At 43.3% G+C, this 25,894-nt stretch overlaps 1 protein-coding gene across 3 annotated transcripts in view; it reads right to left on the minus strand.

Moving 5' to 3' along the window:
* The window catches only part of fermt1 (FERM domain containing kindlin 1), a 76,666-nt gene that overhangs the window by 28,198 nt on the left and 22,574 nt on the right, over positions 1-25,894 (minus strand). For all 3 annotated transcript variants that reach the window (XM_078556424.1, XM_078556423.1, XM_078556425.1), the window contains 5 exons: positions 21,625-21,768; positions 13,825-14,038; positions 10,143-10,245; positions 9,222-9,329; positions 5,692-5,823 (listed from right to left, as the gene is read on the minus strand). In XM_078556424.1, coding sequence (XP_078412550.1) covers positions 5,692-5,823; positions 9,222-9,329; positions 10,143-10,245; positions 13,825-14,038; positions 21,625-21,768 — 701 coding nt within the window. The remainder of the gene's footprint in view (positions 1-5,691; positions 5,824-9,221; positions 9,330-10,142; positions 10,246-13,824; positions 14,039-21,624; positions 21,769-25,894) is intronic.

The following is a 25,894-nucleotide window of genomic DNA, read 5'->3' on the forward strand; positions in this document are numbered from 1 at the left end:
GGGAAAGGTTGATTAGGTTCAGCTATCCAGCAAGTCAACAAAATGACAGCAATTATGGTGAACAATTGCAGCTTGATGGGCTGGGGAATCAAAGGGAGGCAAGAAATAACTTTACAAGTGCTTCCATGCCTCTGTACTTTAAAGAATTTTTTAAAAATTATGTTAATTATATGTTTCTTTCAATTACCTTTACAGGTGTTTAAAAAAAAAAGCTATGGTCTTTGGCCAAAAATTTAAGTTGGAGTCTCATCACTCATTGTTTTCTACCAAGAAAGCCAACAAAGGACTGTTTTTACTTGCACAATCATAACATTTAATTACTAAAGTATTTACTGTGATTTATCCTTTGTTGTATGTGGTTTATAACATTGAAAAGACTCGAACTGCATTGGTTATAATTCCTAAAAAGAATGTGGTTTCTAAACATATTTTCAAGCACAAATCTTTTTTAAAAATTCGGAAGGCGCTTGCAGCCCCACAGACAAAACATTATTTACCAAGGGCAGCTTTTAAGTTTAGGTTACCTTGCAGGAAAACAGTTTTATACTATTCATACTTTACAGACTGAACTGTCTATAGAAATAGCTCAAGTTTTTTTTTTACACAACTGTTAAAAGTGTACAAGGTGTTCGTCATTTATTGGCAACGGGTAATCTAGGGTAGCAGTAGCACAGCATGACAGCAGCAGTGGTTTTAGCTATGAAAAGATATCAGGAAGGAGCCTGTGCAGCAAAGGTTGCTGGGATACTTGACATACATTAGCCTAGACAAAAGGACATAGCAAAGGCTAGCCTGGACTAGCCTGAAGCAGGTGTGAACCCAGTGCTTATAGATAGGTAAAAGCAAAATACTGCAGATGCTGGAAATCTGAAACAAAAAATGATGGAAAAACTCAGCAGGTCTATAGCAGCATCTGTGGAGGGAGAAACAGGGTTAACATTTCGAGTTCGTATGACCCTTCTTATGGATAGGTGACAGTCACTAGGATGCTAAGCAAAAACGAGACAGTTGGTCTACAATGCTTTAACACTTACTGTGATAAGATTGTGACAGTGATTACAGATAACACGGTGTCAGTCACAGGAGTGCTAAGATACACAGCAAAACGGGATGGCTGATCTGAAACACACTTCATCTATTGTGATAGATTGTGAGCCTATGTGACCAAGAACTATGTGAACCACTGAACATCAAGCCATTGTTTCCAGGACTGTTACTGACCTCATCTCCTCTGGAGATCTTCCTTCCACAGCTTCCGACCTGATAGTCTCCCAACCTCGGATGGCCCGCTTCTACCTCCTACCCAAAATCCACAAACAGGACTGTCCGAGCAGACCGATTGTGTCAGCCTGTTCCTGCCCCACGGAACTCATTTCTTGCTATCTTGACTCCATTCTCTCTCCCCTTGTCCAGTCCCTTCCCACCTACATCCGTGATTCCTCTGACACCCTACATCATATCAACAATTTCCAGTTCCCTGGCCCCAACTGCCGCCTCTTCACCATGGATGTCCAATCCCTCTACACCTCCATCCCCCACTGGGATGGTCTGATGGCTCTCCGCTTCTTCCTCGAACAGAGGCCCGAACAATCCCCATCCACCACTACTCTCCTCCGTCTGGCTGAACTTGTTCTCACACTGAACAATTTCTCCTTAAACTCCTCTCACTTCCTCCAAATAAAAGGTGTGGCTACGGGTACCCACATGGGCCCCAGTTATGCCTGTCTCTTTATGGGGTATGTGGAACATTCCTTGTTCCAGTCCTACTCCGGCCCCCTCCCACAACTCTTTCTCCGGTACATCGATGATTACTTCGGTGCTGCTTCATGCTCTCGTCTGGACCTGGAAAAATTTATTAATTTTGCTTCCAATTTCCACCCCTCCATCATTTTCACATGGTCCATCTCCAACACTTCCCTTCCTTGACCTCCCTGTCTCAATTTCTGGTGATAGACTGTCCACCAATATCCATTACAAGCCTACCAACTCCCACAGCTACCTCGACTACAGCTCCTCACACCCCGCTTCCTGTAAGGACTCCATCGATTCTCTCAGTTCCTTCACCTCCGTTGCATCTGTTGTGATGATGCCACTTTCAAAAATAGTTCCTCTGACATGTCCTCCTTCTTCCTTAACCGAGGTTTTCCATCCACAGTGGTTGACAGGGCCCTCAACCGTGTCCGGCCCATCTCGCGCGCATCCGCCCTCACGCCTTCTCCTCCCTCCCAGAAACAAGGGTCCCCCTTGTCCTCACTTAGCACCCCACCAGCCTCTGCATTCAAAGGATCATCCTCCGCCATTTCCGCCAACTCCAGCATGATGCCACCACCAAACACATCTTCCCTTCACCCCCCCCGCAACTCCCCGGCGGCATTCCGTAGGGATCTTTCCCTCCGTGACATCCTGGTCCACTCCTCCATCACCCCCTACACCTCAACCCCCTCCCACGGTACCTTCCCATGCAACTGCAGAAGATGCAACACCTGCCCCTTTACTTCCCCTCTCCTCACCGTCCAAGGGCCCAAACGCTCCTTTCAAGTGAAGCAGCATTTCACTTGCACTTCCCTCAACTTAGTCTACTGCATTCGTAAACAGTACTTAGTTCTGTTGAAGAGTCATGCGGACTCGAAACGTTAACTGTGCTCCTCTCTGCAGATGCTGCCAGACCTGCTGAGTTTTTCCAGGTGTTTTTGTTTTGGATTTCCAGCATCCGCAGTTTTTTGCTTTTAAATATATGTGTGCCTGTTTTCCAGCAATTCATGATAGGCAGCTCAGCCCAGTCTAGAAAACCTGTTTTAATACAGGATGTTGATCCAATGTACAATATGATTATATAAAGAAAGTGTTTTCAGTTGAACTGCCAACATAACATAATTTTGTGTCAAATACCAGGGACTTTCTCCCTAACAGCATTGCAGAGGTTCGAGAAGGCAGCTCACTGCCACCTTCTCAAGGGCAATTAGGGATGGGCAATAAATGTTGGCCTAGATAGCGACGCCCACATCCCATGAATGAATAAAATAAATACAAAATGTTGTAATTGGGACTAACCACATACTCACCAGTGTCCTCTAATCACCTCTAGTTCCTTTATATTGTTTCAAAATTGCTGAATAGATGCAGTCGAGGGGCAGGCATTGTGTGTGGAATTCCCCTAATAAGATGTTGACAGTAACTTCCAGAAAAGAAGTTGCTGGCAGGATTATCCCATTCATGACATCCCTGATTGGAAATTGCTTGCTTTAAACTTTAGAAAAACATCAGTTAAACCCTTTAATTAGGGATGGGGTGATTGTATAAATAGGACAATTTCCATATACTTAATGAGTCTGTGGGTACTGGACAATCATCACATAGGGCTTCCTGCAGGATATCAAGGCTGCATAACATCAGAGGAAGGCTTCTTACATGAGTGACAGTGCCCTCCCTATTTGGGCCCCTGGTGATGAACACCTTCACGTCTGTCAGAAATCCATCTAAGGACATGAGGGGCATCTATAAGAAAATTCTTGTTTGTTCTTCAAGATTTTCTAGCTCTAATCAGGGGACTTCTTGTGCAGTAGGCTTTATATCAGACAAAGATGATTTTGAAGCCAATGCTCCCATGTTATTCATACCCTGGGGTAATGAACATTCTGCTTCAGCCAATCATTGGCTCAGAAAATGGATATCAGAGGTAGAGGGCAGAGGGGCAGGTTTTGACTTTGAGTTGGAGATTCCTGAGAAGTATGTATCAATTTTGCCGAGCCACTTTCCATTATCATGTGCAACTGTGGCCTTAAATTTGTGCCTAGGTTGCTGCTATTCTACTATTCCCTGTGTTTGGGTCTCCTAAATTTGAGGTTTGATCTTCTTGGCACTGCTGCTAGCAATCCAATAGATTCATCTCATTGCTATTTTTGGGATCTTGTTCCTTTCCATTTCCTTTTCCTACATCACCATAAGTACTATGCTTCAAAGCAATCCTATTTATGTGATTTGCACAAGATATAATAAGGTTCTCTACAAATGAAATTCATTCTTTTCTCTGGACTTCATTGTCAAGTTTAGCAAACAGATATGAACCAATTAGAGAGTAGCATGGGATTGCTGAGAGGAAACTTGAGAGATCGAGACGATTTGTAGATACTTTGTATTTCAGGTCAGTTTAATTCATTAGACACTCAAATTTCCAAAGACGTACACTTTGACCCCAAAATATGAGATCGTGCCCATTCATTTTAAAGAATAAAATTTGGTAATAATCGATGGGCGGAATCATCCCAGGTTTGCATTAAACGCAGTAGCTGGCGGGAGAAAGGACTTTTTACCTGCTGGCCGCAGTGATGGGTTTTTGTACCATATCGCCCCAATCCCATCTCATTAATCACGCATTCGCGGCATACACGCCATTTCACTGGCTGGTGGCCTCCGATACGCTTGCCACACCGTCACCTCGCTGCTTCTTCATGCTGAATACCATATTTAAAGTGCAGCAGCACACACACCTGTTAGTGCTTCCAGCCCTGGACTGCTTCACAGAAGACATCGACCCCAAAGGTGAGAAGATTGCAGCCCCCAATTCAGTGATGCGTCCCTGGGAGGCCTTCTGGACACTGTTGGAGCCCGCCACGACGTCCTCTTAACCCGGTCTGGTTGCAGGAGGCCTGTCAGTGTCACCACTCCAGCTTGGGAGGCGGTGGCAGTGGTGATCAGTGCCAATGCTGCACGGAGGATGAATGATCTCATCCGTGCTGCCAGGGTAAGGCAACCATCTCATCACTCTAAACTCACACACTCACAAGCCCATCACACATTTGCTGGCATCTCACTCACTGCCAGCTCAAGGGACATCACCACTCACTCTGTCACACACACACCCTCACAACTCCATCTGGCCTCATCCCATCTGGCCTCATCTCATCTGGAGACTGCCTCCTCAGCCCTCATCCTCTTGAGGCCACTTGCACAGATCAACATGTGCCCCCCACACACACTCTGGGACTCCCCTTACCAAGTACAGCCCTAGCCCTGCAGCCTCTTCCCTTGCCTGAGGCCACTTCTCCCCCTTACCCAAGCAAACCCTAGCCGTGAAGCCATTGAAAAGCCACCCCTGCCTTATGGCTGGTCTGGTAAGTAGAGATCTGCCTGTGAGCCCCCTAAAAGTGATGTGGTGCTGCCTGTGAAGCCTGGCGCTGGTGACCGTGTGTGCTGCCCGAAGTAAGGTAGGCAAACAAACCTCGAAGTCCCGAGTGAAGTGCAGCTCACCAGGTGCACGTTGCTTATGTACAGTTGTGAAACACATCAGTATACAATCATGCCGATGTGCCTGGATGATCCAATATGGGGGGGATGATTATGGCGAGCAGGGCTTATGATGATACGTAAATGCATTACATTGAAGTTCCTGACGCCTGGCGATGGGAAAGGTGGCCCGCCATTGACGGACGGAGCGGACGATCACAAACTGGATCCACGACATTGTGAAACCGACTTTTGGCCTTCCCGCCATACTGTCTGCTTATGCCTGCCAGGACACCCGACGCCAATGGGCAGGGAAAATTCCGCCTGATGACTGGGCAACACAGTTGAGCAACTATCCATTGCAAACATTTAGGATTATGTAACTCATTATTAGATCACACTTTCATTTTCAGAAAATACTTGGACACGTTATCACATTCTAAAAATCGAAATAAAGTATGTTCTTACCAAAATCTTGTCAAGTTTTCCACCTTCAAGTGTCACTTCTAGACTGGCAAGGGCAGCCTCAACTTCATCGACGTCTTGCTCATTAGTGTAGTCTTGTGGTTCAGATAATAGCGATAACTTGCTTATATGATACTGAAACAATTTATTAAACATTTTAACATTTAATATTTACTGAAATGACTATCGTTAAGTATATGCTTTTGCCAGGGCTACCCTAGGTATGACATGCCATTACAGATCCGGATACATGATCCTATTAGGTTAGTAGTCAAACTTACTCAAGCAACCTTAATGCACCATTCCTAATATACTTTATTAATTGAAACCAGTCTATGCGAGATCCCGTGTAACTGAAAACCTAGATGCTTCAAAGTGGTTAGTGTTCACTCGTTGGTTCTTCAAGATTAGACTCACGTTGGCGTGTTCTCCGGGGCATACTGAACCATTTTTAAACTTGAGATAAATCAAATGTATGTTGCTTTTTTTTAAATGAGGCATAGTTCTCCCATAATGTGAATATAAAGTTAGCACTCCTATGCCCCAGGCAATGGTTGTACACAATCTCTTCACAGCGTTTGGCTTTCTTTGAGCACTGACACTGATCATGCCCAGCCCAAATACATTGATATATTTTTGTATTGTTATGCAACAGCACAAAAATATTATAGACTTACTGTTACATTGCTGCTTTCTTATGTCTTTGCCAGCCACTTTAACAGAAGTTTTAAACCTAACATTAAAGTAGCAGGCAAAGGACTTTTATCCAAAAACATTTATATGTACATCAAGGCATGTCACTCATTGCTCAGTTAGTCACACGCCCACCTCTGAGTTAGAAGGTTGTGGGTTCAAGTTCTCCCTCCAGAGACTTGAGCACAAAGATCTAATGCTAAGGGAGTGCCGCACTGTCAGAGGCACTGTTTCTTGGATGAGATGTTTAAACCAGGTCACTCAGGTGGATGTAAAAGATCACTTTGCACTATTCTGAAGAATTGTGAAGAACAGGGGAGTTAGGTGTCCTGGCTAATATTTATCCATTACTGAAACAGATCCTCAACATTGTGGGAACCTGCTGACGCCGTTTCCTGTATTATAACAGAGATTAAACTTCAAAAGGCTACAAAGCACTTTAGGACAGCCTGAGATCATGAAAGGTGCTATATAAATGCAAGTCTTTCTTTTTCATTATCAATTGTACATCAAGGGAACAGTACACAAAATGACTTTGAATCCCCATTACTTGGAAATAACAAAATCTTGGGCTTGGGAGAAGTTTGAGAAAGCTACTTTTATTTTTAAAGCATTCTATTTGTTAAAGAGGATTGCAATATATTCTATTTTTTTGGTCAGGAAAGCATGCCTCAAATACCCTATTGCAACAACAACAATAACAACTTGCATTTATATAGCACCTTTAATGTAGGTACTTCATAGCAGTGTCAAACAAAGTTTGACAATGAGCCACATAGAGATATTCAGACATGTGGGTTACAGAGGTAGGTTTAAATAAACGTCTTAAATGTGCAGAGAGAGGTAGAGTTGGAAATGTTTAGGGAGGGAACTCCAGAGCACAAGGTCTAGGCAGCTGAATGTATGGCTTTGAATGGTAAAATATTGAAAATCATGATGTCCACAAGGACAGAATTGGAGGAGTGCACATATCTTGGCGGGTTGTTAGGCTGCAAGAAATTGGATTTAAGGAGGTATGTGGCCATGGAAGGATTGGGGGAGAAAAAAGGATGGGAATCTTAATATCAAGGCATTACCGGGCCAGGAGCCAATGCAGGTTGGGGAGCACAGGGGTGATATAGAGACAGCACCAAATGCGAATTAGGAAACAAGCAGCATAGATTTGGATCAGCTAAGTTGACAGAGGTTGGAAGATGGAAGCATGCCCAGGAGAGCATCGCAACATCTTTCAAAACATAACTTACCAACTGATGATATTTCCTGTTCCTAGGATTGCAAGGTTAGGGTGACAGGCTGTGCTGGGGAGAGGAGTAAAACTGGTTTAGGGCATGGAGGGGGCGGGGTATGCACGCAGGAGCTATAATTTCAGGTTGTATAATGTGTTTGTGGTTGTAAAATGTTGTAATACTCAAGCAGGTCAGGCAGCATCTGAGGGGAGAGAAGAGAGTTCACCTGAAATACTGGGTTGGATTTTTGGACAGTTGGACCAACTTCAGAGGCCTTTAAAAATGGCAGTCGGGACCCAGGTGCAGAGGTCCCGTCCCCATTTCTGGCTGATCCCATTTTTGCCAGTGGGGAAGGGATGGGGCATGAATCACGCCGGCAGGAAACCCAAATTCAGCAGGGCCATTTGAAATTAGCGCTGAGTTCAAACAGACCTCATTTCCGCTGTTCCAAGATAGGCCATCTGGTGTAGCATAGAAAAAAACAAATTACCATCTGTTCCTGAAGTTTAAATAGACTTCATTGTTGATATTTTCAGGTTTTCTCTTATTACAGCTGAGGCCATTATGAATGCTTGGCTGCATTTCAAAAGTTCCAAAACCACTCATCTCAATAGGGAACTGAGTTCACATTTTAATTGATAGTTTTAAGGCACTATTAAAGGTTTAGTTGTCTTTGATTTAGTTACTGAATAGAAGTGTGTTTGTTTTTGTAATAGATTGACTGCTTGATGTGATTTAAAATCTTTGAATAGGTTTCATGAATGAGAGTATCAAGTGTGTGTGTGAGTGAGTGAGTGAGAGAGAGATTGATCTCCTAGATTGTTAGATGTTTATTTTTGTCATCTCCACATGGCTCCTGAGATCTGCCTTAGTGGATTCTGGGGAGTGGCTATGGAAGTGGCATGGGGGGGTATGAGGTGGCATGGAGATGGCATGGGGGTATGAGGATGGGGGAGTTGAGGGGTGAGGGCTAATGGCCTAACAAAGCCTTTTACAAAACTGGGCCAATATGTCTCAGACAGCCAAAGCGGGCCTTCTAACCAGCCCACCTTGGCACTCGCCCACCTCCATTGGTGCCTCTGAACTGCTCTTAGAGATGGCAGGCCCAACTCTATCATGTTCTCACCTGCACCCTTCCCCCACACCCCCAGAGCGACAATTGTGCATGCAGGAGTAGTTTTCATAGGGACGGGTCCTCCTTCTTCCATGGTGAAAATATGGCCCATTAGCTCTGTTCATCTCCACATGGCTGCCTGGCCTGCTGAGGATTTCCAGAATCTTTCACATGAATTTTAATTCTTTATTGTTATTTCTGTTTTGATTGACCCTTGGAAAACCAGCTACAAATAGTTACCCTTGTCCTCTCAGCATTTTCTGATTTATAGAACATCTTCTGTTTAATGAGCCACATCAGAAATCGATATTGTAAAGGACGAAAATGCAGGGCAATTTGAACTATTTTTCTAAATTAGAAATATGAGCCTAGATTCTAGCTGTGATCAAAATCTGCTGTGCTGGAGGGCTGCCTGGTCTCCACGCACCTGTTGGGGCATGTTTCTCCCCTTGCTGAAACAGATTTTGTAGCAAGAGTTCACTTTTAACAATTGCATCTACCTGCAATGCAGCAAACAGCAACATTTCTTCTTCAGTGCAATCAATTTCCTCCAGCAGAATTGCCCATCGTGCTTGCTCATACAGCTGGTTTATCCGGACTGCATCATACTGCAAGCAATAGGGAGAGACGTCAAGCACATATCCAGATGCAACTATATAATGCACAAGCATATTTCATTAGAGAGAAAAAAAAAGAAAAGTATTACATGTCATTGGCTGCCAGAATGTGTATTCAGGTGCTGAGCTCTCAATCTCATCCAGGTTACTGCGCGGTGAAGCTGAACGGATGCTGGATGTGTCACCACAAGAAACAAAGGAAAATTGGAAGCACAAAGTGATCATGGCCACGCTGGCATGATTACTATTACTATCTGCAGAGGGCCAAGGGACACTCCTCAAACCATCCCTCTTTTCCAGGAAAGGCATGCAGCCCAGCAATGGGACGGAGAACAAGAGGAGAAAAGTAAAACACAGTACAACCACTTCTCCTTCCAAAAACAAAAGCACAGGCTCTGAAACTTGATCATGCGTTACTATCATACAAATATTTACCACATTCGTCAGAAATACCTCCATTGCAACAGCGCTATAAACACACAAACAACTAGGCTTGCATCTCTGCTGAAATAGTAGAGAGGGAAATTTCAAGCATATGAACTATTTTTTTTTTTAGGTCTTGTGTCATAGCCTTCAGATTATCTACTGAAGATTGCAAACCTTTTCATCAATCTGTGCTTGTAGTCTTGCAGCAAGATTAACGTTTTTGATTTACTTCAAAAATACCTCCTCGCGGAGAGAATCACCATGTTGTCCGCCCTCATATTACACACTAATAATATGCCCCCATTTGACTTAACTTCTCTGTCCAATCTCAGGACGGGGGTGGGATGCTCAAAAGAATACCATGACTGTGTCCCTTACTTTAGGGTTCAAATCAAAGAAGCTGTAGTACTTGTAACGCAACAGCAGCTTATCTTCCTTCTGGATGTCTTGTTCCATCAGAGAACGTGATGAATCTAGCCATCTGCAGAAATTGTGCAATAAAAGAAACTGTAAATAAATGATGGAAGATCTGATGCAGAATCTTTGCTGTTTGCTTTTGCATTATTTTACATTTACATCATAGCAACCCAGTCAACCTCAGTCTTGTTTGGCATCTATACTTAAATTGATTTTCTCTCATACATCAACCATAGTACTGAACAATAAACAAATCATAAACATATTAAGTTACATTCGAAAAGTTGCAACATGGCACATTATAACAGAAGTACATTAATCACATCATTTAACCTGATGCCCACTTCTCATTTTTGCTGTTGTATTATTTTTGTCATATATTCTCCTCAATTCTACTTACAGGCATTAATTTTAACAGTGTGTTTTGAATCGATAACAAAAAAGTGTTATCTTTCACATCTATTTCTTTGGCTGGTATTTAAGATTGTTATTGTGATAAAGCTTTTTACAATATCTCCATTTGATAATTTAAAACTGTATAATACCTGTATACTTTTATATAACACAGACACATACATATATGTATATGTTTAAGATTCATTAGCTTTACTCTGGAGGGCTGCTTTGAACCAAAATCTGATCAAATTTGGAACATACTCCTGATACTTGCCTAAACACTCTGGCCCAATAGATTCAAACACATGTGTATTTTCACTGTGTGCAGGGAGCTGAGGCACTTGGAGGCGTAAGAACTCTTAAAAGTGTGGCTACTCTGGAAGAACTTCTGAGCTTGAAGGGCAGAATTTTACAGCGCTTGTGGGTTTGCAAGTGGGAGGGACCTGTAAAATTTCCCAGGTGACCTTCCCACTGCCCCCTCCCCCCTTGCCTGTTCACAATTTTACGTGGGGCAGGTGAGGCCTAGGGCAGCACACCCACCCTCCCTCATCACAATTGAGGCCCTCAAGTTGGCAATTAAGGATTGCTTCCTGCCTGGTCTCAATTTTGAGGCTGGTGGGAGGAGTTTGGGGCGGCGGGGGAAGGCTGGCAGGTCACCCTGCTTGGGCCTTGGGTGTGAGAGGGGAGCCTCCCTCAAGAGCCCTCTTTATACATTGGGTGTTCCCCTTAACTCCCACCACAACATTTGCCCCATGCAGGTGCTTCCTTCCACCAGCCTCTCCGTCAAGATCCTCAGCCCCATCTCCTTACAACCCATCAGGCCTCACCTCCTCTCCCCCACCCTCTCCCCCATGAGACTCCCCACACTTAGTTGGTCCTGAACTCTGGCGCAGAATCTGGGGAACTGCTTGTGGTCCCATTCCTGGCAACTGCCATCACTGGCATTGCTGGGACTGCAGAGCTGGTGGCCAATCAAGGTTGGCCGGCAACTCTCTGAGGCAGGACTTTCACCCAAGTGAGGGGCATAATTCACGACTCCAGCCAATTAACACTCCTCTGAATGTTAAGTGGCTGTGGGGATTGCTCTGATTGGTGGGGCTGTATTCTCTGCTGATTCTTTGGGTAGTGAGGTGGGAAACCCTACAGCTGAAAAATCCTCCCCAAAGAAATGATGATTAGCATTGGGTGGAGTATACCTTGCTGGGTATAAGCATGTTACATCGAAAACACAGCACAGAAACAGGCCACTTGGCCAATCAGTCCATGCTAATAATCCACTCGAGCCTCCTCCCATTCTGCCTTGTTTCATTCTTGCAGCATTACCGTCTATTTATTTCTCCCTCATATGTATACTTAGCTTTGTTCTGAATACATCTATATATTCATCTTAATCACTCGCTGGAGGGAGCACTGAGCACTAAAGAAGAAGAGTAAATGGAGATGACATCAGATGAGCAGCGATAGAAGGAATTTGGGGAGGGGGAGGGGGAGGGGGGACGGTTAAGGCCAGACAGGCAGTTGCAGGAATCACTGATTTGAATCTTCAAGAGGGTGCAAACAGAGTTAAACTGATCAATTCAACAGAAGCTATTAACGCAGTCACTTGAGAACCTTCATACCTCCTTGTGTTAGAAAGGTGAAGCATATACAACATTGCTATTTCAACATCCATAAAAGCACGTCCAAAGCTTTTGGGACTGTTGGGAGCGATCTCTTGTTTCTGAAGCCCCGTCTCATGATATAAACATTCCAAAGACCCTCGTAATACAATAATCTTTACTGTATAAAAGTTAGTTATACAATTAAACCCATATATTTAATTATCAAGGGCAATCACTCCCAACTCATCTCTAAAATTCAGCTCTTTTGTCCATGTTTGGACAGAGGCTGTAATGAGGTCAGGAACAGAGAGGTGTTGGCAGAACCCAAACTGAGCATCGGTGAGCAGGTTATTGTTGAGTAAGTGCCGCTTGATGGTACTACCAATGACACCTTCCATCACTTTGTTGATAGCTGGGAGCAGACTAATGAGGTGCTAATTGGTCAGGTTGAATGTAGCTTGCTTTTTGGAGGACAGGACATACCAGGACAATTCTCTACGTTATCGGGTAGATGCTAAAATTGTAGCTATAATGGAACAGCTTGGCTATGGACTTGGCTGGTACTGGAGCACAAGTTTTCAGTACTATTGCCAGAATATTGTCAGGGCCCATAGCCTTTGCTGTATCCAGTGCCTTCAGCTGTTTCTTGATGTCATGTGGAGTGAACTGAATTGGCTGAAGACTGGCATCTGTGATGCTGGGGATCTCAGGTGGAGGCCGAGATGGGTCATAAATTCAGCCAGAAGTGTTGAGTGTATTTGCAAATGCTTCAGTCTTGTCTTTTGCCCTGATGTGCTGGGTTCCCTTACCATTGGGGCTGGGGATGTTTGTGGAATCTTCTCCTCCCGTTAGTTATTGAATTGTCCACCACCATTCATGACTGGATGAGGCAGAACAGCACAGAGATGAGAAGAAATTTTTTCTCTCAACAGCCATGAATCTATGGAAATATCTTCCCCAGAGAGCAGTGGAGGCAGGGTCAATGAATATTTTTAAGACAGAGGTAGATAGATTCTTGACTAACAAGAGAGTCAAAGGTTATCGGAGGTAGGTGGAATGTGGCCACAGTCAGATCAGCCATGATCTTATTGAATGGCAGAACAGGCTCAAGGGGCTGAATGGTCTACTTTTGCTTCAAAACTGTATGTTTGTATGCTCCTGGCATTGAACAAGAGTTGGTCCCCTTGCTTGATGGTAATTATGCCAGGCCATGAGGTTGCAGACTGTGGCTGAATACAATGTTTCAAATGATCTAACATCAACAGCATTTTAGGAGAAGATCGAACCAGAGTTTCATTATTCCTTGAATGAAGAAGTGCCTCCTGACATCACCCACCCACCTGAATGGCCGATTTCTAATTTTAAGGTTATGCCCCCTTGTTCTGGACTCCCCGGTCAGAGGAAAGAGTTTTTCCGCTTAAAGGTGTCCTTTAAACATTCTAAACATCTCAGTTACAGCACCTCTTACTCTACTATGCTCAAGGGACTTACAAACCTTGTAGCTTTTACAACCTGACCTCATCATTTAACCTTGTTGGCTCCAACAGCATGTGCAAAGTGTTATATAAAAGGAGGCCTTTCCTTTGCTTCATTGCATTTTTAAAATCCCAGTTAATAAGTGAACAAATTATGTCAATCAATCCTACCCAGCATTAAGTTCTGCTTTGTCGACTTGATTCTGCGGCCGGTACATTTTAGCCAGTGCTTCCGGTGTTAGGTTTGGCTGGCTGACGGCCAGGATATTGCAGTTCTGTTCAGCTAGAGGACTATCACTGAACCATGTAATTGTAGAAGAGACAGGTGTTCCATTGACGGGGTCGTATATGGGAGTCATAGTCTTGCTGTACAGACCAGGGCTTGCTGCACAATGAGACAGATATAGTGATGAAATATTTATATCATTAACTCTGAATCATGGACAGTATTTAGAAGCAAGCAGATAATTAAATACAATTCAATGAAGCAATAACCTTTGTACCGATTGTTGGTGTCTAACCTCAGGATGGAGGTTTGAATCTGATCCATTATTTTAATTTGGACTAACGACAGATGTGCATTGCAGGAAATCGTAAAGCAGACTTCATTATAAATAACTAACTACAAAGGACAGATGCCATAATGCGGCAATATTTCATTTGGTCACCATGTATTACTGATATCATGAAGCCGCTGGGGAGATGTTCTCTGATTGCTCCTTCTGGTAAAGTTGTAAAAAAAGAAAAAATTAGAACTTGTATTCAGTTCCACTAGAAATAGTAATCAGAGGAAATCACCCTTTAATAATGATAATGTCGCTCACAGTGATTGGAGGAAATCTTCCACTCAGTATTGCAATATATGTAAAAATCAATGAACTGCATTGTTTCCCCCTATAACACACAATAAGATATTTAACAAATAAGAATAGAAAACTTAATGCAACAAATGACAGGAAACATTGGAAAATTACAGTATTAATGCTGTTCTACAGTACCAACTGTTGTGATTCTTAATGAAAATGTTGCCATGGCATTTTTAATATAGTCAGTCAGTAGCCAATGATCAATAACCAATTACATCTACACAAAAATTACTTTTACAGTCAGTTTTCTGATGCTGCTGCATTGTTGCTCGAGCACATTGTGCCACTGAGAGTGCCGTGGGTTCAAACCTCCAATTCCCCATTAGGGCGTTCTTCATTTCAATTCTCATGACATCCATTGAGGACAAAATACCTATAATTAGAGATCATGTTGCTTCATGCTGTTCCTGTGTTACCTCCCAGTGGCTGAAGAAGAGTGAATTCATTAAAGGTCTGAGAGTGGGTTCCTTGCTCTGACAGCAGGACAAACAATGCACAGTGCAGGAAGACTTGCGAAAGGGGGAAGGAAGTGCAATTAATTGTCCACCTCATATTTGAAGCTTCCGTTTAAGGATATCTCAATGAGAACATCCGGCTGGAGTGTAGGTCAAGCAGATTGGGATGCAAAAGATCAGAAATCTGTTTAATTCCAATCCATAAGAACCTCTATGTTAAATATTTTGAAATTAATTTTAACAAGCCCAATAGATTATTGCTCTTCTAAAATGGTTTTCTATGGCAAGAACAGTCTGTCTCAGTGAGAGGGTGAAACAGATTGACATGCCTGGCACTGTTTCAAAGTGAGTTGTCTGACCTGCTTCTGCAGACTGTCTAGGCAACACAAAACCCACATGGGTGATAGAAATAACATTGATCACCAGGTGATCAATAAGCTTTGTAGGATTCTATTGTGATACTTATTGTCAGTTACAAAGATCAGGAAAGGTTAATGAGACCCAACACAATATTCAGGATAGATTCTTGTAGATTCCTAAGCTGACAATGCAGGGGTGAGAAAGACCTCAGAAGAAATTCTTTGGTTCCAATCATGATATGCAAGAGTGAATCCATAGTGCGGGCAGTCCGACCAAGCTAGAAATTGGAGGGGCTGTTGCAGAAGGATCACGCGATTGACGACGTCAAAGGCTGCAGAGGTGTCGAGGAGAGATAATATACTATGGTCACAGTCACAGGATGTCACCTGTGTATTTGTTTAGACAGTTTCAATGCTGAAGTAGAGGAGGAAACATGGCCCCAGATTTTCCAGTCTCCCAGAAGATGTGCAAAGCCCCAAAGCAAAGTTGCTGTGGGAATTGCCCGGGAAGTTTCAACCTTGGATGGGCAATTCCCTTGCTCCTGTGGCCCCTCGGAAAAAAATCTCCAACTCTGAGTTAGAGTCAGAGACTTTGGGCAGGATTTTCCGGTCCCGCCAGTGGCAGACATTGTCACGGACAGGACGGGAAAATTTGGCGAGCAGCCAAAAGCCAATTGACAGCCCACGACGCTGCTTGCTACTGGTGGGACCGGATAACCTTGGCTATTGTAGGGTCCTGACTCACTTACCTGGATAGTTACCCAGGAAATATCAGACAGAGAAAAACAACGCCTAACTGCTGGGTAAATATACACTTATGTCCCCGGCTCTCCTGCCCTGACCATCCGAACCCACCCCCTTCCCCAATCCTCCAATTTCCTCCCCCAGATCCTCCAACTCCCTCCTGAATCTCTGACTTCCCCCCCAACCCCACAATCGACCAGACCTGACCTGACCTCACCAACCTACCCACTTACCTCACTCACACTCAATCACCAACACACTGTAAAGCTGTTTAAATGTCCCAAAGCTTTTCAGTGTGTTAGTGAATGAAGACTTAACAAAACACGGCAGCTAGTGCTGTAAAAAGGGGGTGTGGCTTGGCTTCCCCTGACAATCCTGCGCTAGGAAGATGGACTCCCGGAACAGGTATGCTCCACATTTCTCAAGAGGCCCGGATCGGAAATCCGATCCAGTGACGTAGAGCTCCATCTTAGTGGAGAAAAAAATAGGAGTAGAGTGGCAATCCGACAGTGACTACCACTCCTCGGAATATTCAGCAGGTAATTGGAAAGAGGCAAACAAGGAGTTGCAGAATTGATAGCAACAGATATAGAAGGTGGAAAACACATTCCCGAACTTTGGAAAGGAAGTTGAAGATGCAGATGGGGTGGTCGTTTTTAATGGATAGAGAGATCGAGGATAGACCTTTTTTTGGGAATTGGGGCACAGATGGGAAGGAAAGCCCGAATCCCAGGGGAGAAGGTGGTAAATACATTTCAGGTCTACTTCTCCTTGTCGCTTGATCTCGGACTGTGGGATCCAGGCAAGCCCTACTACCAGTTTCTTCAGATGTCCCAACACCTGGGCACCTTATATCGATCTGAAGAGGGCAGAAAGTCAGGAGGACTGGGTATGCCCCTTCCCACCTCATTTTCATGGCTATACTTTATCTGGATCTATTTGGAGAAGATCAGCATCCCTGGAAATGGGAAGGCAAAGTAAAGAGGGCAACACATGACATAATGGCTCCCTGTCCCTTTTCCATTCTGCAGAGTCTGGGAAATGAGTGCTCTTTACTGCTATGGAGGGCAGTATCAGGACCATCACGTGTAATAGAGGTGGGGTAGTAGCAATTTACCAATCTAAAAGCTTGTGAATGGGCTAGGGCACGTCTTTATGCCTTGCCCACATATACATAATGACTAGATCAGTGGCAATGCAACTTGAAGAAAGCAGCTCACAAAGATCAAGCAATCACTGTGACATGGATTTCCCCTTTCCCAAGGACAGTTTAAATCTGTGGCCAAGTCCAGCAGCAGTGATGTCAGCAAGCAGGGAAAGCAGCCAATCACAATGAAGTATTCTCTCAGACGGCAAACCAAGAAGTTAAAAGCTGATTATCAGCACTTTCAATTTAAATTTTCAGATAGCAAAATAAATTAGGATTAAGACAATAGCTACAATATCACAAACCAGCTTTTCAAAATGTAAAAGTATGTGGAATTTTTTTTATCATAATGGAGAAATCTGACATTGCGCAAATATAAAAATAAGTTTTCAGGACAAGTGAGTAAGAGTATTCAGCAGTAATTATGAACTTAGTACGCCATTAAACACCCAGTTAAACCTCATTTAACAAGGTTTTCTTCACTCATTCATGGTATGGGGGCATCACAGGCTAGACCAGCATTTATTGCCCATCCTTAATTGCCCTTGAGAAGGTGATGGTGAGCTGCCTTCTTGAACCGCTGCAATCCATGTAGTGTAGGTACACCCACAGTGCTGTTGGGGAGGGAGTTCCAAGATTTTGACCCAACGATAGTGAAGGAACAGCGATATATTTCCAAGTCAGGATGGGTGTGTGGATTGGTGGTGAACTTTCAGGTAGTGTTCCCATGTGCCTGCTGCCCTTGTCCTTCTAGATGGTAGCAATCGTGGGTTTGGAAGGTGCTGTCCAAGGAGCCTTGGTGAGTTCCTACAGTGCATCTTGTAGATGGTACACACTGCTACCGCTGTGCATCAGTGCTGAAGGGAGTGAATGTTTGTGGATGGGGTACCAATCAAGGGGTTGCTCAGTCCTGGATGGTGTCAAGCTTCTTGAGTATTGTTGGAGCTGCACTCACCCAGGCAAGTGGAGAGTATTCCAATACATGCCCGACTTGTGCATTGTACATGGTGGACAGGCATTGGGGAGTCAGGAGGTGAGTTACTCGCTGCAGGATTCCTAGCCTCTGACCTGCTCTTGAAGCCACAGTATTTATATGATTAGTCCAATTCAGCTTCTGGTCAATGGTAACCCCCAGGAGTGAGGGATTCAGCGATGGTCATGCCATTGAATGTCAAGGGGCGATGATTAGATTCTATCTTGTTGGGGATGGTCATTGTCTGGCACTTGTGTGCTATGAATGTTACTTGCCGCTTCTCAGCCCAAGCCTGGATATTGTCCAGGTCTTGCTGCATTTGGACTTGGACTGCTTCAGTATCTGAGGAGCCGCGAATGGTGCTGAACATTGTGCAATCATCAGCGAACATCCCCATTTCTGACCTTATGATGGAAGGAAGGTCATTGATGAAGCAGCCGAAGATGGTTGGGCCTAGAACACTAACTTGAGAAACTCCTGCAGTGACATCCTGGAATTGAGATGACTGACCTCCAACAACTGCAACCATCTTCCTTTGTGCTAGGTATGACTCCAACCAGCGGAGAGATTCCCCCCTGATTCCCATTGACTCCAGTTTAGCTAGAGACTGAAAATAGCGCGAGAAAACAAATAGTGATATCACAGCAAAGAAGCAATTTGATTGGTTGGAGAAGAAGCTAGCTGTTTGGTAAGTGTCGACTAAGTGGTTAAGGTTTATTTTATTCCTAAGGTTTAAAAAAGTATAAATACTGTACTTTTGTAAGTTGATTGGTCAGTAAGTCTTTTGTGTTAGGGACTGTGTGTTAATAACTGGCTTAGGACACGGGGGTTAAGGTAAATCTATAAATAAAATAGAACAAAAACTTTAATTATTTTATTTTAATTTTAAAATAAACACTTAAAACACATACCTGTGTAGTTAAGAAATGTGTAACTTTTATTTGTCAGTGGTACTAGCATTTAATAAGCACAGTAAATTGTAGCATACGTAGGAATTAATCTAAGTTAATTAAGAAAGTAATTAAACTAAATTAACTAAATAACATAAGTAACAATTGCAGGACAGATGTTCTGTTGCAGCTGTGGAATATGGGTACAATTTTGGACACCATGGTGATCCAGGACAAACATGTCTGCAGAAAGTGTAAGCAGCTGGAATAATTCCGGATCAGGATTAATGATCTGGAAGCCGAACTGGGGACACTGCACAACATAAGGGGGCGAGAAATACCTGGACACTTGGTTTGAGATGATGGTCACACCTCAGAGTAGGGTTGTCTGTTTTAGTCAGCAGTGAGGGACATGAGGATGTGACCGTGAGCGAGGCACATAAAGGGACTGAGCAGACAGTAGTGAAGGAGCCTCAGACTTTGCAATTGCCAAACAGGTTTGAAGTGCTCACAACCTGTGCGGATAAAAGTGAGGTCTGCAAGGTGGATGAGCAGGCTCACCATGGCACGATGGTACAGGAAGCCATTCAAGTGGGGGGAACAAACAGGAATGTAGTGGTAGTAGGGGACAGTGTAGCGAGGGGGATTGACACTATTCCCTGCAGCAAAGAGAAAGAGTCCAGAAGGCTGTGTTGCCTGCCTGGTGCTAGGGTTCGGGACATTGGCTCAGAGCTGGAGATGAACTTGCAACGGGAGGGGGAGGATCCAGATGTCGTGGTCCATGTAGGTACCAATGATATAGGAAGGGCAAGTAAATAGGTTATGCATAGGTTATGCTCCTTGATGCCACACTCAGTCAAATGCTGCCTTGATGTCAAGAGCAGTCACTCTTACCTCACCTCAAGGTGTAACTTTTTCAGGATTTTTTACAGCAAGACCAGTAGCATAAAATTTTTTGTCAGTTCACTGATTGCTTAGGAATTGCACTCTGCGGGGACCTCAACAGCACACCAATGGAGAAGTACAGAATCATTGACAGAAATATCTGGATCTCCATGTTACACTGCACATGTTCGGACTCCAGAAGTTGCTGAGAGCTTCAGTGGAGTAATGACAGCAGATGCTGGTAGTTTCATCGTCATTACCACCACAAAATCCAAGAAGACATCTTACAGGGAAAACACACTTCTCATAGGAAGAAGAAAACTGGAGACCCAATCATTCAGGCTCTCTCTTTTCAGGTTGACATTGCCAGAATGTCAACATTGCACAGAGACTTCAAAAAAATGAGAGAAAATAAGAAAATTGACCTTGCAAAAATGTATTTTATTCTCAGCTTTTTCCAAAAAGAATCAAACATGTTCACTCATGCCCTAAACCATTGGTCCCAGTTCCCTTAATAAGCCATAATGAATAGACAAAATGTGATAGTGTCCATCATGAAACCATTTGTTGCCAAGGGATGGCATCATGTTACAGAGACATCATATTATATATGCTGGTCCAGCAGAAGTGCTGTTTTGCTTAAAAATAATTTGAGGTAAAAGCCTTTTGTTTATGGCTGTTTGCTGCCAATGCTGCGCATACACAGTTATATGCATGGCCGCCTTCTTTATAATGGACAACGTGCAGTAGGGCACATGTGCTGTCATCACTGGCCCTGCAATTGGAAATACATTGCCAGCAGCATCAAGTCAACACTTTTAACAATGCCCTGCATCCACAGCCCACCCCAAACCTCACCGACAGGGCTGGAAAGAGCAAGTAGCAAATGGGACCCTCTCCATCTGTCCATTCTCATCCCCAACCCCCAATTAAAATTGCAATTCATATTGGTGCTCTTTTAGAAGCTTATTAAAAGATGAAATATCAAAAGAAATGGCTGGTGAGAGTGAGCGAGTGCGAGCGAGCGCGAAGATTTCAGACTAGCACTTTAATTAGCTCAGGAGGATGGTCCACCTGGTTGTGTTGTGTTTCTTGTGGTATAAATCATTTGGGGGATACATGGGCAATGAAATAAGATTCATTATTAAAAGTTTGAAGACTGCTGAAAAGAAGCTAATATCACTGTTAATGAGGGTGTATTTGTATCTCCTGCAAATGACGCCATTGGATTCTGCACATGCGCTGACAAGTTCACATGTGCAGAAGTGCTGTCGGCGGCCATCTTGCGTTGGCAGGGGTTATTGTGGTGACAAGTTATGGATCAATTCACTGTTATCATTAGGAAATGAAGCATACTGCATAAATAAGAAAATAAATGTTACTGTTGCAACATTAACATGTTCCTAATTCAGCTCTTAAGAGTACAATTTGATTGGAAATCAGTCATGCAACAGGCAGAATTAAAAGAAATGAATTCAATGCATGTTTTGAGAAATGCATTGCGGACAGAAGATACACACAACCTCTATGTTTTTTGAGAGTACAGTTTCAAAACTGAAGAAATCATTCCCAAATATACATATCTTTTGAAAGCAAACCAATTATTTACAACATTTTAGAAGATTGAGCTTCCCTTAAAAAAAAAATATTACCTACTGATCCTGGGGATACTGGCACCTGGTCCAAGTCTAAAATATCTTCATCGATTGGATGCTTATTGTTCTTCTCTTTCCTCTTCTTTTTTGCGATATTATCTCGAGGTCTCAACAGGGAAAGTTCCTCTGGCCTACGAATATCTAAAAATATTTGAAAGTACAATTAAATCTAGCGTGCGCAATTAAAAATAACTTATAAAATATCAACACAATATATTTCACCTAAAACACAATGGCCTAGACATTCATTGGCTCCACATCCATTTTGCAGGTGTGTAGAAACAGGAGGGCGACCAGCTGTTTGAGGCCCCTCACCAAAATTTGTCACCCTGCTACGATCAGCGTTCTCAGGCAGATAGTAGGGCTGCTCCTCCAGACTCCACCTTAAATTCACAGGCAGCTGTCAGATTCCCTTCCGGTTACTTCCCCTCTTCCTTCCCGGACCCTGCTCGCCATCTTAGGCCGGCACCGACATTTGGCTATCACCATTCTTCCGGGCACCGGAAAGCCAACTCTGGAGCCATGTCTGCCTCTCACCCCTCAATGCAGTAGTAAATTTCCAGGCCAAGGAGTACACGTACATTTGAACACAGCCTTGGTAATTTGTGTCAAAACGAAATGTTCATTTTGAATTATTAAACATGTAAATCCTTTCCTACATGCAATTTTTTTTGAAGATATACATTAAATATAGTGGCAAAGCTAGATAAATATGATTGATAAAAAAATAGGTATATATGTTGATGGAGTTAGATGTAGAAGGATGGGAGGAGCAGGAACACTGGAATGGATCTGTTTCTGTGCTGTAAATACTATGTACAAAGTGTAGATGTGCAACATTGATAATATCCACTTAAACAAAAACAAGAATATTAAACCACTAGCAACATTGTGCTTTACAATAATATGATGTTGAAACAACCACATAGTTAGTTGCACATAATAAATGTGAGGTTTGCAGAAGCCACATCATTCCCTTGAGGGGCAATTTCCTTCTTGTAATTCAGAGCAAGAAATTAATAACGAAGCAGGTGAAACAAATTTCCAATTTTAGTTGGGGAGAAGTGCAAAGCATGAGTTTCTCCTTTGTACACCTTACCAACTTTCTCGTAGAGCTATCAGCAGGAGAAATTCCATCCCTAAGAACGCAGACTAGGAATCTAGTGCCAGAAGTTTCCTCAGGGGTTCTCCTGGACAGCCTCTAACCTTTGGCTGAAATCCTATTTATGCATCTATCTGGGGTTTCTGTCAATCTTCCTCCAAAGTTGAAAGCCTCAGTGGACATGTCTTCATGTTTATTAATGTGACTAAGTTACCTAATACTTCATTACCCAACTCAAATATTCATTTCGTAGCTAGGCAACATTTGTTGGCCCATTTGCCAAGAATGTGCAGTTGATATCCAGTGCACAAGAAATGTATTGAAGGAGTGCTGGTCCTTAAATGGCATATTTGAGGAAAGATTGGACAGACTTGATTGAAACAGACAAGATCCTGAAGGGTCTTGACAGGTTGGATGTGGAAATGGTGTTTCCCCTTGTGGAAGAATCTAGAACTAAGGGTCACTGTTTACAAATAAGGAGTCGCTCATTTAAGACAGAGGTGAGGAGAATTTATTCTTCCCTCAGGGGATAATGAGTTTTTGGAACTCTCTTCCTCAAAAGGTGGTAGAAGCAGAGGCCGGAATTTTCCAGGAATTTTCGGGCCGGTGAGCTATTGAAATGTGAAGTTGAAATTTCATTTATGCATATTATGATTTATTATATTGTTTATTATTTTGCATTTATTCATTTAAGCCATTGAAATCTCTGTTCACATTGGTGGGATCAAAGATCCTGCTGGTGTGAGGGGCTGGAAAATTCCAGCTACAGTCTTTAAATATTTTTAAGGCAGAGGTAGATAGATTCTTGACAAGCAAGTGGGTGAAAGGTTATCTGGGGTAGATGGGGATGTGGAGTCGAGGTTACAATCAAATCAGCCATGCTCTTATTGAATGGCGGAGCAGGCTTGAGGGGCCGAGTGGCCTACTCCTGCTCCTAGTTCATATGTTTGTACGTATGGGAGTGAAAGTAAGGTATGTAGGAAAGTTTGATTGAGCTTGATGTTGTGTGTTGGGGAGTGGAAGTGAGTGACATGTAAGACAAAGCTTCATCATAACAAATAAATCACAACCAGAATGTTACAGGAAATGCACTTAAAACCCAGTATAGGAGAATTAGTGAAAGATACGTAACCCAACTTAGCTTAGAGAAATAGTCGCAAAACATCACAGCACATATACTAAATTGGGGCGCATGGTGCCCATTTCTCGGGCACTAGACTGACTCTTAAAGCCCCAAAATGACTAGCAGTGGGTCAAACTTTCAGCATTTAGCTTCATGGCTTCCTCCTGCAGCATCGTCTTCAGTTTAATGAGTTTCAAGACCCAATGTCCAGGGCTCTTCAGACCTCACTCATAGGGTAATTATGGTGCATGTGACGGGAGACTCAAAAAATGGCCACTCCCAAATCTTTCCCCCTCAATCTTTACTGCTGGAAAATTACATTTCACCATCACCGACCAAAAATCAAAGGGTCGTGCTTCTTCTCTCCTGCTCCCAAGAGGGATCCATAAAAGAGTGAAAAGCAGAGTAAAAATGGCTGTTATTCCTTTGTCCCCATTTTGCTCCTAAATAACATGTAAACTCCCGCATAACTTTACTGGTGGCTTCACTTGACTGCATCTGAATAGAGTGCAGCAATGTAAACTACATGCAAGTGAATTTCAGAGCCTTTGCAGTTAGGTTTCTTTCAGATATGGATTCATCAGACACAGACTGCCCACATAAAATCCTGGCACGACTATTTCCTGTGATGGCATCTAGCTGTGAATTGCGTTAAAAGGAACTAGACTTCAGCAAGTGCTGAAAATCTGGCAAACTCCTTCCCATTTCATTTTGTTGGACCTGATGCTACCTGTGGAGACTGTAGTAGTGCCCCTGATAATGAGAAAGGGCAAGGGCATCGAATTTATTCTGGAACTCCAAAATAGAAAGAAAAATGGATCAACCATGTGGATTTCCCTTATTTAACATACTTAGGAAGAAGAGGCAGAGGCTGAGAGGGATGACAGGGAAAGAAGGCACCACACGAGCAGAAAGGCTCCAGTACTTCCAAAACTCCAGATGATTGTTCAGGTGCCAGAGAATGTTTTCAGGGTTAATATCAGTGCTGCCTGGGATTCCTGAAAGTTATGATGTGGGAGCTATGTTTCCAGCTATGTGAGGGTCTTAGCCACGCTCCAGGTAAGTACTAATCTATCTGGGGAAGCCGAGGACACAAATGTCCTTGTTTTCTCTGCAGCTGGCTCCTATCAGGGTACAGCTGCCAAGCTGAGTGGCATCTGCCAGTATGCTGTTCATAGGTGTATAACCAAGTTACAAGTTCCAATTGTAAGATGACGGGGACAGTACATCCGTTTTACCTTGTCCCCTCAACAGAGCCCTCTGGAAATTTTTTGCAAGACAGGTTTCCTCAGAATGAGGGTAGCAGTGAATGGAACCCAGGTGGCCCTTGGATTTCTTCCAGGAAGATGTATTTAATACATAAATCACAGGGATTATATTCCTTCTAGCAAGTTCCTTCCATGCAACAAAGTCAATTTTTCCCCTTTTCAATGAGGCCTTCACAGTGTCCTTCAAATGTTTTCTCTGCCCTCCTTGAGATTAGGTGCCATGCTTAGATTGTCAAAATCACATCCGCTTCGGAAGCTGTTTATATGGCATGCAGATAAAGTGTCTAGACCAGCGGAGCTGTTTTTGCCTGATCATGATTGCCATGCTGGAGGACTTGGTTTTGGTGAGGCTGCTGGAGTTTGCTCGCCTGTCTTCCCACTTGACTTTGAGTATCCTGCAGAGACACCACTGGTGGAACTTCTCCAGAGCCCAGAGGTGGCTTTGGTAATGTCCCCATTCTCATTGTCATATAAGTTGGTGACAACAACAGTGTTTTAGAATAAAGCCTTTGTCCTCTTATGGAGATCTCTATTGTCAAAGGCCCAGTTGTGCAACTTTTGGAAAGCTGCACTGGCACCGTTGATTTTGTGCTGGATCTCCTCCTTGATGGTGACCTATTGAGAAAAGTAACTGCCAAGATATGGGAACTGTGGGTAAAGTCACCCATCAATAACAATAGTCTCTGCCCAAAGACCTGTGGCTCCAGGACTGGTAGCTGAGTTACCCAAGGACACGCAAATCATGAAACTTGGTAGATGTCATCCTTGTTGAGA

Source organism: Cetorhinus maximus, chromosome 14 (genome assembly GCF_964194155.1).
Source record: "Cetorhinus maximus chromosome 14, sCetMax3.hap1.1, whole genome shotgun sequence".
Classification (NCBI taxonomy): domain Eukaryota; kingdom Metazoa; phylum Chordata; class Chondrichthyes; order Lamniformes; family Cetorhinidae; genus Cetorhinus; species Cetorhinus maximus.